The 14,792-nt window shown below is 44.9% G+C and overlaps 1 protein-coding gene across 2 annotated transcripts in view; it reads right to left on the bottom strand.

The window, feature by feature from the left end:
• The window catches only part of ccdc50a (coiled-coil domain containing 50a), an 81,549-nt gene that overhangs the window by 38,145 nt on the left and 28,612 nt on the right, over nucleotides 1-14,792 (bottom strand). For both annotated transcript variants that reach the window (XM_078410580.1, XM_078410581.1), the window contains exons 3-5: nucleotides 10,357-10,486; nucleotides 3,711-3,801; nucleotides 1,430-1,532 (exon numbers count right to left, since the gene is read on the bottom strand). In XM_078410580.1, coding sequence (XP_078266706.1) covers nucleotides 1,430-1,532; nucleotides 3,711-3,801; nucleotides 10,357-10,486 — 324 coding nt within the window. The remainder of the gene's footprint in view (nucleotides 1-1,429; nucleotides 1,533-3,710; nucleotides 3,802-10,356; nucleotides 10,487-14,792) is intronic.

The following is a 14,792-nucleotide window of genomic DNA, read 5'->3' as shown; positions in this document are numbered from 1 at the left end:
CAGGATCGAACCCGGGTCTCCGGCGAAGTACGGCAGCAACTTTACCACTGCACCACCGTGCCGCCCCAAGTCAAAAAGGTTTTTGGCACATTGGCCTTCATCAGTCAGAGCATTGAATATAGAAGTTGGGAGGTCATGTTGCAGTTGTATAAGACGTTGGTGAGGCCACATCTAGAGTACTGTGCTCAGTTTTGGGCACCATCTTATAGAAAAGATGTTGTCAAGATGGAAACGGTACAGAGAAGATTTATGAGGATGTTGCCAGAACTCGAGGGCCTGAGCTGTAGGGAGAGGTTGAGCAGGCTAGCACTCTATTCCTTGGAGCGCAGGAGGATGAGGGGTGATCTTATAGTGTACCAATCATGAGAGGAATAGATAGGCTAGATGCACAGAGTCTCTTGCCCAGAGTAGGCGAATCAAGAACCAAAGGACATAGGTTTAAGGTGAGTGTGGAAAGATTTAAAAGGAACTTATTCACGCAAACGGTGGTAGGTGTGTGGAACGAGCTGCCGGAGATGGTCGTTGAGGCAGGGACTATTGCAATGTTTAAGAAACATTGAAACAGGTGCATGGATAGGACAGGTTTAGAGGAATAAGGGCCAAATGCAGGCGGGTCGGACTGGTGTAGATGGAACATATTGGCTGGTGTGGGCAAGTTGGACCGAATCCTGTTTTCACTCTGTAAGACTCTATGACTGTAGGTATTGTATGGGTCGGGAACTGTTCAAGTTGGATGGAGGGGTGGAACACATGGTAACAACTAACAACACTAGCAAGAAACAACATGCAAAAAAAAGAGACACAAACAAGATAGAAATGATGAACCAGCAGGCGTAGATCAGAGTAGAGGCCAGCAAACATCGCTGAATGTACAGAAGGATCACGGTGTCAAGGTTATTCCACAGCTTCCAATCATGATCTTCACAAATCTCAACATGCAGTTAGCATTGGGACGAGCAGCCAGTTTCCTTAGCATTTGCTGATTTCCGTGACAAACCCATCACCAAGCACCTATTACACCACCAGGGCTGATCAACAGGGGCACAGTGCCAGCAAGTGCCCCCAGCACCTTCCAGTCACCACACACCACCACATAGCTGATTAAACAAGCTCAACAACTGCTGGGTTCCGTGAAGCTCTCAGGATCAAGGCATCATCCCAGAATATAGTGCCTTTCACGTTACTCCAGATACTTTTTGTCCTTGTTCTCAGGATGATGAATGAGCATCTCTAATCAGCTGTTTCAGAAAATAAGCCACAATCTTGGATTTACAGTTGATCCCACAGCCAAATCCTCAGGAAGCTTCGATTTAGCAAGCAGAGTGCGTCCCTCTGGTCGAATTAATTCATTTGACGGCAGTGTTTTACCCACCACAGCCCTGCCCAATCAATTTTATTCAAGTCACCAGAACGTACTTGGAAACATTACCTCCATTTCCCTCAAAGACAGCCTCCGATGGTTCACAGTCGACGGCCTGCTGGTGTTTCCGTCGTAGCTTTTCCTCCTTCTCTTGGAGTTTACGTGCAATGGCCTGAGTGAGGGGGTTAGAGAGAGATGAGGCTGCATCCCAGAAAGTAATGACAACACTGCACAAAACTGAAAACATTTGCACTGTTGTTAAAAGTACCTGCCCAACTACCTGCTCTGGCAGCTCATTTCATATACCCACCACCCGCTGGGAGAAAAGTTCAAGAGTTAAGAATGTTTAATGGTCATATGTACCAAAGAAAACAGAACAATTAAATTCTTACTTGAAGCAGCATAACAGGTCTGTAAATGCAGTTGCCCCTCAAATGCGTTAAATTTTTCCCCTCTCACCTTAAACCTATGCCCTGTAGTGCTTGATTGAGAAGATTAACTAATATTGATTAAGGAGACACAACGAACTGCAGATGCTGGAGTGTTGAGTAAAACACAAAGTGCTGGTGTAACTCAACGGGTCAGGCAGCATCTGTGAGGAAATGGATAGGGCACGTTTCGGATCAGGACCTTCTTCAGATTTTCAGATTTAACAAATTCCTGCTGGACTGTTGCGAGAGTACCATCACCTATTCGGGCAGCGCGGTCCACATTTCAACCACCCTCTGGGCAGTGAAAGTTCTTCCTCTGATCACTTCTTAATCTTAGTTCTTATCCTAAACCTATACGCTGTTGCTTTAGATATCTTTGCTAAAGACAAAGTTTCTTCATATCTATCCTATCCACACTACTCTACCAGCCCCGGTTAGCATCCTTTGCTCCAAGGAAAACAAACCCACCCTCTCATTACTGAAATGATTCCAGCCAACATCCCAGAGATTCTCCTCCTGTGTATCCCGTTCTCTCTCCTGATCTACCCATATTACACCCACAACAGGATGATAGGAAGTAGGGGGGGGGGGGGGGGGGAGGTTAAGGTGGGAAGAAGAGGGTGAGAGAGGACCCCGATCCTCTCTCTCACACCCCATTCCATGCCCATAACACCCTGGGTCTTTTCTCCCCCATCACTCCTCCCACTGATACTTCCTACTGCTCACCCCTCCCTTTCCTCTGCTGTTCCCATCTGCCCCTACTTTCATTGGTTCCACTCATCACATTTCTTTCCTATAAGATTCCAAGAATCTGCAGTCTTTTGTTCTTCACCTATCATCTCAACCCTTGCCTCCCTCATCGGACTCTGTCTGCCAATCAATTCTTCCTCTCCTATAATGTTTTAATTTGGTTTAGAGATCCAGCATTGAAACAGGCCCTTCGGCCCACCGAGTTAATGCCGACCATCGAACACCCATTCACAGAGGTCATGGAGGGCAGCACAGTGGCACAGCGGTAGAGATGCTGCCTTACAGTGCCAGAGTGCCAGCTTCGATCCTGACTACGGGTACTATTTATATGGAGTTTGTGCATTTTTCCCGTGACCAGCGTGGGTTTTCCCTGGGAACTTCGGTTTCCACACTCGAAAAATGTCCTGGTCTTGGTAAAAATTGTACCAAGTGTGTAGGATAGTGTTAGTGTACGCGGCTCTCTGGACGGCGCGGACTCGTTGGGTCACACCATATCTCTAACTAAACTAGTTCTATGTTATCCCACTTTTGCATCCACTTCCTACACGCAAGAAGCAATTTACAAAGGGCAATTAACCTACAAATCCACACATCTTTGGGATGCTGGACGAAATTGGACCAACCAAAGTAGACCCGAGCAGTCACAGAGAGAACGTGCAAACTCCACGCAGACAGCACCCGAGGTCAGGATTTAACCTAGGTATCTGGTGCTGTGAGGCAGCAGCTCTACCGGCTGCGTCACTGTGCCACCCTCTACCTATCACTTGCTAGATCTTGCTCCATCGTTCCACCCTCATCTCTTTATACTGGCTACTTCTCTTGTACTCGTCTAGATGAAGGGTCTTGATCTGAAACATCGACTGTGCATTTCCCTTCGCAGATGCTGCTTTCCTTCTGCTGCTTTCCTTTGCTGCAAATTCCACTTTCTGCAGTCTCTTATGCCTACAAAAACATAGTCTTGTCTCCAGACCTGGGGCTGAAAAGTGGGAGAATATATATCTTTAATAAGAGTAGAACCAAGTTCAGCATTTCAGCAGGAATAGTGTGCTGTGGATTTTATACAGCCATTTTATGGCCTTGAGGAACTGCCAGAGTGATCCCAGATGCAGTGCCTTGCTGGATGCCCAGAACATTGAAGCACAAAGTTACTGCCATTCCCTGGTGCCTACCTCATCCTTTTCCTCCTGGCGCCGTCTTTTCTCATTTTCCAGAGACAGCTCGCCCTGAATCACATGAGCCATCTGGTTGTCACGGAGCTCCCTGCATCATCGGACACAAGCAGACAAGAGAAGAATCATGGCAAAGTTAGCTGACGACAACACCATCAGAACCCCAGGTTTATGCATCACAATGCCATTGAGTCTTTGGGGCGAGAGCTGGCACTTAAAGGTCATCTTTCTCCGCAGAAACCCGATGAAGTGTGGTCTAAAAAATTGCCTTAAATATAACAAGGCAGGTGAGACAAATTCACATAGATCAGTTCTTAGCATCAGAAGGAACAGGACAGTAAGATCCTGTACTGATTAAAATTCTATCTCAGCTTTGAATAGTGTAAGAAGGAACTGCAGATGCTGGTTTATACCAAAGATAGAAACAAAATTCTGGAGTAACTCAGTGGGTCAGGCAGGCCGTCAGCTTGTTTTCAGTCTGAAGAAAAGTTCCGACCCAGAACGTCAACTGTTCATTTTCTCCAGAAATGCCTGACCTGCTGAGATACAAAATCCAGCATTTTGTATCTATCTTCAACTTTGAATAGATTCAAGGATTCAGCCTTCACAGCTGGGGTGAGGAATTCCAGACTATTAGTCCTGTGAGAACAAATTCTTCCTCAAACGAGTACCCCTTAATCTAAGAGTAGGTCCCTCTGGTTCTCGACTCTCATTTACCGATGAAATGTTGCCTGTTTCTTGCCTGATCCTTGCACAACCTCCATAATTATATATTTACTTAAATTAGGGACCAAAAGCTCTACGTAGTATTCAAGATGTGGCCTCCACGGTGCCTTGTATAGTTGCCACTGTTGTACTCCAGCCTCTTGAAGCTCAAGGCCTCAGTCCATTAGACTTCATGCCTACCCGTTGTGTTTCATTTCAGTGCAAAGTATCTCTTTGCACTGTAGCTTTCTGCATCCTTTCTCCATTCCAATGATAATCTGCTACATTGTTCTTCCTTCCAAAATGAAGATTTTTTCCCCATGTTACATTTCATTTCCCAACCATTTTTTCCCATACACGCAACCTTTTAATCTACTTGCAAATGATACCAATAGTCAATAGTGTTTTATTTGCCTCCTCATATCCGCCTCCCCAATGCTTCTCCCCTCTTTTACATCTGTAAAATTTAGCCGCAGCTGATAACTTCCTTCTGCTGGATTGTGAATATTATAGAAATAGCTGCAGCACAACTCTGGATTCATGCTAATCTGTAAACAAACCCCACTCTCCACTCCTTCCTGCTAGCTCTCCACAGATCACAGGATGTGTGAGAATACATTATCTCCAATGCCGTGAGCTCCTACGTTGCAAATATCTTTGGGTGGAACCTTGTTGAATACCTTTTGAAAATCCAAATATGTCACATCCACTAGCTCTCACCTGTCTTACTGATACTTCCTCAAAATACGCACAGAGGTATATTTAGACAGGTGCATGGATAGGACATGTTTAAAGGGATATGGGCCCAACGCAGGCAGATGGGGCATGTTGGTCAGCATGGGCAAGATGGGTCGAAGGGCCTGTTTCCACGCTGTGAGACTCTATAGTCCATTAAGTTTGTCAGACATGCTGTGCTTACTCCACTTGATCAGGTTATGACTTTCTAACACTCTATTGTAATTGGTCCCAGCACTTTTCTAACAATAGGCAGTTAGCTAACAACCATATGGTGACTTGTTTTTGCCTCTGATCCTTTCTGAACATGGGTATCACAGTGACAGTTTTCCAAACCTGCAACTCCACTCTTGCATGCATGATTTTTTGTGAAAGATGGCACCCACTTTTTGTACCATTTATCAGAATCCCACATGCCCTGTCGTTTGATTTGCCCAATTAAACTGCTTCTCCTGCTGTTGTACTTTGGCTGTGCACGTGAAATTTAAATTAGATATTATATTTTTATCAATTCTAAAGACTTTAGAACCGATGACTGTATTAACAAACCGCATTCTGTACCTGTGATCCGCCCAATTCATTGGTGAAAACAGTTTGTAACACCTTTCACTCTTGATGGCTGTTTAACTGTGTGGCAGGCGGTAATATTAGGAAGTGCAAAATGAATCAGAATGAAAATTATTTGAGTGAAGGTACAACTGATGGATTGTGGCCGGGGAAGGGAGGAGGCAGGGCAGGCAGGGAGGGAGGGAGGGCAGGAGCGCACGGAACTTGAGGTAAGCATGGTGCAGCAGATAGACAAACAGTGCTGGAGTAACTCAGCAGGTCAGGCAGCATCTCTGGAGAAAAAGGATGGGTGACATTTCGGATCAGAGCCCTTTTTCAGACTCTGGTGCGTGGTGCAGCAGAAACAATAGACAATAGACAATAGGTGCAGGAGTAGGCCATTCAGCCCTTCGAGCCAGCACCGCCATTCAATGCGATCATGGCTGATCACTGATCACTCTCAATCAGTACCCCGTTCCTGCCTTCTCCCCATACCCCCTCATTCCGCTATCCTTAAGAGGACTTCAACTCAGCCTCCTCACTTTATGATCGATTCCACAAACTGATTATTCTTGAATTAGAAACATTGAAACGTAGAAAATAGGTGCAGGAGGAAGCCATTTGGCCCTTCGAGCCAGCACCGCCATTCATTCTGATCATGGCTGATCATCCACAATGAATAACCCGTGCTTGCCTTCTCCCCATATCTCTTGATAACCCCTAGAGCTCTATCTAACTCTCTTTTAAATTCATCCAGTGAATTGACCTATAGCTTGTAGACCTGCTCCTTAACCACTCCAGCAACCAAGTTCAATCTGACCTGCTGTATCATCTACGTGATGTTGGCACTTTCTCCGTGACCACATGGAGTTACACTGAGCCGTCTGGTCTCCTTCCATATCTCAAACATGTGCAGGTTGGTAGGTTAATTGGCCTCCATAAATTGTCCCTCATGGTAGGAGAGGCAGTAGAATTTGGAAGAGTTGACTTAGATTACTCCCGAATTAGTATAAGTGAGTATTATTATCTGAATGGTGTCAAGTTCAGCCATGATCACATTGAATGGCGGTGCTGGCTCGAAGGGCCGAATGGCCTACTCCTGCACCTATTGTCTATTGTCTATTGTCTAAGTTAGGAACAGGGGATGTACAACGAGATCTGGGTGTCCTAGTGCATCAGTCACTGAAAGGAAGCATGCAGGTACAGCAGGCAGTGAAGAAAGCCAATGGAATGTTGGCCTTCATAACAAGAGGAGTTGAGTATAGGAGCAAAGAGGTCCTTCTGCAGTTGTACAGGGCCCTAGTGAGACCGCACCTGGAGTACTGTGTGCAGTTTTGGTCTCCAAATTTGAGGAAGGATATTCTTGCTATTGAGGGCGTGCAGCGTAGGTTTACTAGGTTAATTCCCGGGAAGACTGGAGCGACTGGGCTTGTATACACTGGAGTTTAGAAGGATGAGAGGGGATCTTATCGAAACGTATAAGATTATTAAGGGGTTGGACACATTAGAGGCAGGAAACATGTTCCCAATGTTGGGGGAGTCCAGAACCAGGGGCCACAGTTTAAGAATAAGGGGTAGGCCATTTAGAACAGAGACGAGGAAAACCTTTTTCAGTCAGAGAGTTGTGAATCTGTGGAATTCTCTGCCTCAGAGGGCAGTGGAGGCCAATTCTCTGAATATATTCAAGAGAGAGCTAGATAGAGCTCTTAAGGATAGCGGAGTCAGAGGGTATGGGGAGAAAGCAGGAACGGGGTACTGATTGAGAATGATCAGCCATGATCACATTGAATGGCGGTGCTGGCTCGAAGGGCCGAATGGCCTACTCCTGCACCTATTGTCTATTGTTTATTGATGGTCAACATGGACCTGGTGGGGCAAAGAGAGTGTGGCCATATTCTCAATTGCCTTAATCTCTGAGACTTAATAGAACCTCTCATCTTAAATATGTAGGAACTGATATGAAATAGTAGAACCTGCAGGGGTTGTACAAGAACAAATATTAAAATCCCTCCTGTGAGTAAGGAGGCTAATAATGGACACAGGTCTCCCGATGGGAGAACCCATGTTCTCCTTGGGTAAATCCAATCCAAGTTAAGGTCAACGGTCCCTGCCAACATTGTCCCACTACATGGCCAGCCATCCACACATATCCCCAGGAATACATCAACGTGACTTGGTCAATTTCCCAAACAGTTATATCTTAGCAAGTACTCCTGATACTAGCACAAACATCAGATTAGTCCCTCCTGCCCTGAACGGAGTTTAATGTCAGAACAGGGAAAGAACATGGCCCTGATACAAACTATTATGTTCAGGATGGGAATTTCTTTATTTAAATCCCAGCTACTGTATTGTCAAATGCTGTGACTGTAATTTTAAATTCCGAGTTAAGGAGATGGAGCACGCAACTTGCAGCTGGATTTGGTCAGAATGATCACAGCTCTTTGCAGTATGTACGATGCTCTGTTGAAGCGATTGGACATATGTTGGAGCCAATGCAGAGGTCTGAGATAACACTAATAATGTTTTATTAACTGGCTACACCAGGAATCTGCTACAATCAATGCACAGTCACACTGAATGAAGGTGTTATTAAAGAACTTTAGCAATTCTTGCTATTGAGGGCGTGCAGCGTAGGTTTACTAGGTTAATTCCCGGAATGGCGGGACTGTCATATGTTGAAAGACTGGAGCGACTAGGCTTGTATACACTGGAATTTAGAAGGATGAGAGGGGATCTTATCGAAACGTATAAGATTATTAAGGGATTGGACACGTTAGAGGCAGGAAACATGTTCCCAATGTTGGGGGAGTCCAGAACAAGGGGCCACAGTTTAAGAATAAGGGGTAGGCCATTTAGAACGGAGATGAGGAAAAACTTTTTCAGTCAGAGAGTTGTGAATCTGTGGAATTCTCTGCCTCAGAAGGCAGTGGTGGCCAATTCTCTGGATGCATTCAAGAGAGAGCTAGATAGAGCTCTTAAGGATAGCGGAGTCAGGGGGTATGGGGAGAAGGCAGGAACGGGGTACTGATTGAGAATGATCAGCCATGATCACAGTGAATGGCGGTGCTGGCTCGAAGGGCCGAATGGCCTACTCCTGCACCTATTGTCTATTGTCTAACTTTTTATTCATTAATATAACCTCAAGCACGAATTGGTCAATGATTTTGACAACTTGTCATTTTTACCCCAATAGTTTAATGCTGGAAGCTTGCACAAGGATCCCCAAGCCCTAATCTCAGTGGAAGGGCAAGTGTCGCAGCGTGTGAAGTATGTTGAGTGGTTGAAAGAGCAGGAAAGGCCACACCTTCCTCTGCAGTCATCTCCTGCAAGCTCTCAAAGTCAAATTATGGTCTCATCTAAACCACCCTTTGTTCCCCATATCCTGCCTGAACTCTTTCCGATTGCAATATTTATTAATCATTTGGTTGAGGGAATTAAGTCTCCACGTTTGTGGAGATACAAAAGCAGGGTGGTAGGCTTGAGACGGTACAGAGAAAGTGGGCAAACTGAGGGAGTGGGCGGATTCATGGTAGATTCATAACAAGTGAGAGAAACTATCATGAGGGTTTATGTTCACCAAAGTTGAGAAGACAAGAAGTTTAGAAGTGTTTAGAAGGTGAGGGAGGAAACATCTAAAAGGAACCCATGGGGTAACTTTTTTTTACATAAAAGGTGGTGGGTGTATGGAACAAGCTGCCAGAGGAGGTAGTTGAGACAGGTACTATCCCAATGTTTAAGAAACATTTAGACAAGTACATGGATAGGATGGGTTGAGAGGGATATAGGCCAAATGCCGGCAGGTGGGACTCGATTCGATGGTCAGCGTGGGCAAGTTAGGCTGCATGGCCTGTTACCACACTGTATGACTCTATGACTAAGATAGGAGTCTCACTGAAAATAATGAAGCAAAGAGGACTGCACAGATTAGATGTAGGAAGGATGTCCCTGATGGCTCAGAGTTGAGGACTAGAGTCAGAGTCCAAGAATTAGGAGGAAGCCATTTAAGACTAAGATGATTAGAAGTTTTGTACAGAAGCAACTCAGCAGGACAGGCAGCATCTCTGGATAGAAGGCATGGGTGATGTTTCGGGTCAAGGCCCTTCTTCAGACTGAGAGTCAGGGGAGAGGGAGACACAGAGATATGGAAAGGTAAGGTGTGAGACCGAGAGATCAAAGGGACGAAGATCAAGTAAAATATCGAATAGATCATTGTTAGCTGAGGGAAGGTGACAACAAAGCATACAAAGATAAAATTTAATCAGGAGGACAATCAGACTGGTTGAAGAACTAGGATGGGGGAGGGATGGAGAGAGAGGGAAAGCAAAGATTACTTGAAGTTAGAGAAGTCAATATTCATACTGCTGGATTGTAAGCTACCCAAGCAAAATTTGGGGTGCTGTTCCTCCAATTTGCGTTGGGCCTCCACTGTCAGAGTGGTGAACCTGCAGAATTCTCTGCCATGAAGCTAACTCATGAAATGTAGTCAAATGAAAGATGGTTTTCCCCCCTGAGGGGGACAGGGAGAAAGCTGGGACAGAGTACTGATTTGGTTGATCAGCCCTAGTGACGGGTGATAGGGAGGTTTGAAGCAGTCTGTACCTGCACCCTCGCCCATTTCCTCACGGTTGTTTACAAGCAGTGATGCACCATTGCTTACATTTCTCGCTGGTGCCTCTGAAGGCGGATTTGGGCTTTCCTATTCTCTTCCTCTTGCAGTTTCTTGGCCACTTGCAGATCATTCTTAACCAAGCGGTTTCGCTGCACGTTCGATGCCAGGTGATGCTCAACTAGGAAAGTGGCAAAAAAACAGTTATAATTACATGTCCTCTCATTCACCAAACACGCAAACAACTCTACATCTCAATCATGCGCCTATTTAATGACAAAATATATTTATATATTTCACACTGGCTAATACCAACGATTCAAACTGTTTCAACTGAAATAATCATAAAAGACGACAAAAAATACTGGAGTAATTCAGCAGGCTACACAGCACCCCTGTGCTAAGTTACTCTAGCACTATGCCTCTTTTTATAAACCAGCATGTTTAATTTATTATTGTCATGTGTACCGAAGTACAGTGAAAAACATTGGTTTGCGTGCTACCCAGTCAAATAAAAGACTCTTCATGATTCCAATCAAGCCATCCATAATGCAGATAAAGGATAAAGGCTATAACATTTAGTACAGGATATAACATTGAAATCCGATAGTCCAATTAAATCTGCAGTTCCTCGAATCTGAAATTTTCCAAAATGTCAGCACGAAGACTTTCAAACAAACCATAGGTCTGAGGAAGATTTGGAAGGCTGAATTTGCCCATTTGCTCCACCATTGCGACTCGTAGATTGGAGGGACAAAACCCAGTCTGCCAGGGGGGAGCTGCATCTGAGCTGCTATTGTAACCTGGTGTAGGGTCCAAGGCCCCACTCGTCCATGCCGACTGAATTGCCTTGTGCAGTACGGAGAGGCACTGAGCCCAAGATATTGTTCTTTGTCCTCACAGCTGGACTTGAGACGGAAGGAGCTCTTTTCCTTCAGGAAACTAGACATAAAAAATGCATCCTGGTATCCCAAGCAGAAATGTACTTATCGGAAAAAAAGAACAAGAAATTCTGGGCCCTTCATTGTACTGTTATATCTCTGGCATCGTCGTAATGCTCACACATCAGAAGTACATGTTGAATTTTTTTGCAGTATCAGAAAAGCTCCAAAACACATAAGTGTTTATACACTTATAAAATACATTTTGAAGTGGACTTTCTATCAAAGGCAAACTCAGCAGACTGGTTGTGCACAGCAAGGTGCTGCAAGCAGTGAGTGTTCAGTTCATGCAATGTGCAGGAAGAAAATGCAAATGCTGGTTTACACTGGAGATAGACATAAAATGATGGAGTAACTCAGCGGGTCAGGCAGCATCGCAGGGGAAAAGGAATAGGTGACGTTTCGGGTCGAGACCTTTTTCAGATCAAGAGTCAGGGAAGAAGGAAACTTGAGATATGAAAAGGTGCTTTTCCTCACTATTGTGCCTTTTCATAGCTCTAGTTTCCCTCTCTCCTGACTCTCAGTCTGAACAAGAGTCATCTCCTGCAATGCTACCTTGAGTTGAAATACCTGCTCTTACACTAATGAGACTTTGCACATTCACCTCAGACAGGGGCTTGGCTTAAAGGCTCACCTGACAGCCCAGAATTTCTTGGCTCCTGCATAACTTTTATAATATCTTAATGTTCATTTTTAAAGATCCAGCCACAGTTTCAAGGCCATTATTTACTGCCTATCTAAAACTGCCTTTAACTGCTCCAGTTCATCTGTTGATGGGCCAGGGGTGAGGTCTGATATTTAGACCAAGCAACAGGAAGGACCTGTGATATATTTTCAAGTTGGGGTGGTGTGGTACTGGAAGGGGAGACTGCAGGTGGAGACGGTTCCTGTACCCTGAAGCTCTCATCTTTTTGGATTGCAAAGGCTATGGGTTTGAGAGTTTGGGGAACCTCACTGCATTCTCATAGACTGTACTGCAACCTTGGTGTGTAGGTGGTGATTCGGCAGCCGGTGTGTAGATGATGGATTTACAGCCTTGCCGTATAGATGGTGAATCTACAGCCTTGGAGTAGATGGTGGATCTACAGCTGGTGTGTAGATGGTGAGTCTTCAGCCTTGGTGTATGGATGGTGAATCTGCAGCCTTGGTTTAGATGGTGAATCTACAGCCTTGGTATATGGATGACGTGTCACAATGCAGGACACCATTCACCCCATCGTCTCTTTAGCAATAGGGAAAACAGCGACCCAACCTCATCCTAACTTTCAGTCTTTAGTTCCATAGCGCTGTAGATTACAGATCTTCAAGGACATTTTTGAAATCTTCTGAGTTTCTCAATCTACTGGCCTTAGTGCCAGATGCCAGGTTTTTCTCAGCTGGAGTGGTTTTACAATGTTGATAATTTTCTGGAACAAGTTAAGTGAAGCAAGCGTCATCTCCAGGGCTAGGGCATTACTGAAATACTGAGCGGAAGAGGGAGAGAGATGAAATGCACTGGCAGTTGCATAGTTGAATGTTAAATGATAAATCTGGTGACTTTGGAGGCAAGGGAGGAACCCATGCTCACTCCTCGGAAAGCCCAGTCACTGAATGACTGTTTGCCAAAACACCTCTTCGTCCATGTGTCTTAACAAGTAACACTAACTTTCCATCACCCACTTACCACGACCTCCTGCGGTTCCAGTGTACCTCAAAACAATTTTGAAAAGCACCTTGACTTTCAACTCTGCACATTACAACATCGACTCTAAGCTCAACCTCAGACACAATATAGAAACAAGGAACTGCAGATGCTGGTTTAAAAAGAAAGACGCAAAGTGCTGGAGTAACTCAACAGATCAGGCAGAATCTCTGGAGAATATGGATAGGTGACGTTTCGGGTCGGGACCCTTCCACAGTCTGATTGTAGGGGAGGAGAGGGATGAAAGCCAGAAGGGAGGAGCGGCAGGTCAAAGCGTAGCAGGTAATTGGTGTGCACAGGTGAGTGGGATTTTTGATAGGCTATGGATCCCCAATTTCATCCCCATTTAGTCTTGTTTCATTGCTTTGTCTCATACCCTATTGCCATTTAATCACTCCTGCTTTCCACTCTGTGAAACACAACCCCTTTATCATTCTCTTCTCTTGCTCACTTTTATTGCATCCTAATGTACTTTGTCACTTAACCGTTCCCTGTTCTGATGAGATGTTACATGCTTTTCTTTCTACAGATTAACTACTTAACCTGCTGAGGACGTTCGATGTTTTCCTGCAGCAGTAAAACAAGAAGCTGCTGGAGGAACTCAATGTCTGTGGAGAGAATGAACAGAGAATGTTTCAAGTTGGGACCCTTCATTGATGCTAATGTTGACTGTGACCTGCTGAGTTCCTCCAGATACTCTGCTTTTTTTGCTCCCGTTTCCAGTACCAGCAGTCCCTTGCCTTGTGTCGTCCTTCCAGATTTGCCTGTTCGGTTTCCCACAAAGTCTGAGCGCTTGAAGTAAATATGAAGATTTTAGTTTAAACCATTTCCCACTGAGATCATTTTAATGACAGCTTTTTGTAATAGCCCCTGCTGCCCAAACATGTGCGGGCTCAATCATTGAGGTCCTGACTCTGAACGGACTGACCCAACCTGCACTCGTGTTTCAAAGATTTGTAATTGAAAGTGGAATACTCTGTTTTTACCTAATTCCACAGTTTAACATATTTTAAAATGGATATTTTTGTGGATTAGTTTTGGCTCATATGTAGAGTGTGCAGCCCATGAGATGTTTTATGCAAAACATAGAAACATAGAAAATAGGTGCAGGAGTAGGCCATTCGGCCCTTCGAGCCTGCACCGCCATTCAATATGATCATGGCTGATCATCCAACTCAGTAACCTGTACCTGCCTTCTCTCCATACCCCCTGATCCCTTTAGCAAAAAGGGCCACATCTAACTCCCTCTTAAATATAGCCAATGAACTGGCCTCAACTACCTTCTGTGGCAGAGAATTCCACAGACTCACCACTCTCTGTGTGAAGAAATGTTTTCTCATCTCGGTCCTAAAAGACTTCCCCCTTATCCTTAAGCTGTGACCCCTGGTTCTGGACTCCCCCAAGATCGGGAACAATCTTCCCGCATCTAGCCTCTCCAACCCCTTAAGAATTTTATATGTTTCTATAAGATCCCCCCTCAGTCTTCTAAATTCCAGTGAGTACAAGCCTAGTCAATCCAGTTTTTATTCATATGAAAGTCCCGCCATCCCAGGGATCAATCTAGTGAACCTTCTCTGTACTCCCTCTAAGGCAAGAACGTCTTTCCTCAGATTAGGAGCCCAAAACTGCACACAATACTCCAGGTGCGGTCTCACCAAGGCCCTGTACAACTGCAGTAGAACCTCCCTGATCCTAAACTCAAATCCTCTTGCTATGAATGCCAACATACCATTCGCTTTCTTCACTGCCTGCTGCACCTGCACGCTTGCTTTCAATGACTGGTGCACCATGACACCCAGGTCACGTTGCATCTCCCCTTCTCCTAATCATTCACCATTCAGGTAATACTCTGCTTTCCTGTTCTT

The sequence above is a fragment of the Rhinoraja longicauda genome, chromosome 13 (genome assembly GCF_053455715.1).
Source record: "Rhinoraja longicauda isolate Sanriku21f chromosome 13, sRhiLon1.1, whole genome shotgun sequence".
Classification (NCBI taxonomy): domain Eukaryota; kingdom Metazoa; phylum Chordata; class Chondrichthyes; order Rajiformes; family Arhynchobatidae; genus Rhinoraja; species Rhinoraja longicauda.
This window is presented reverse-complemented; position numbering and strand designations above follow the sequence as displayed.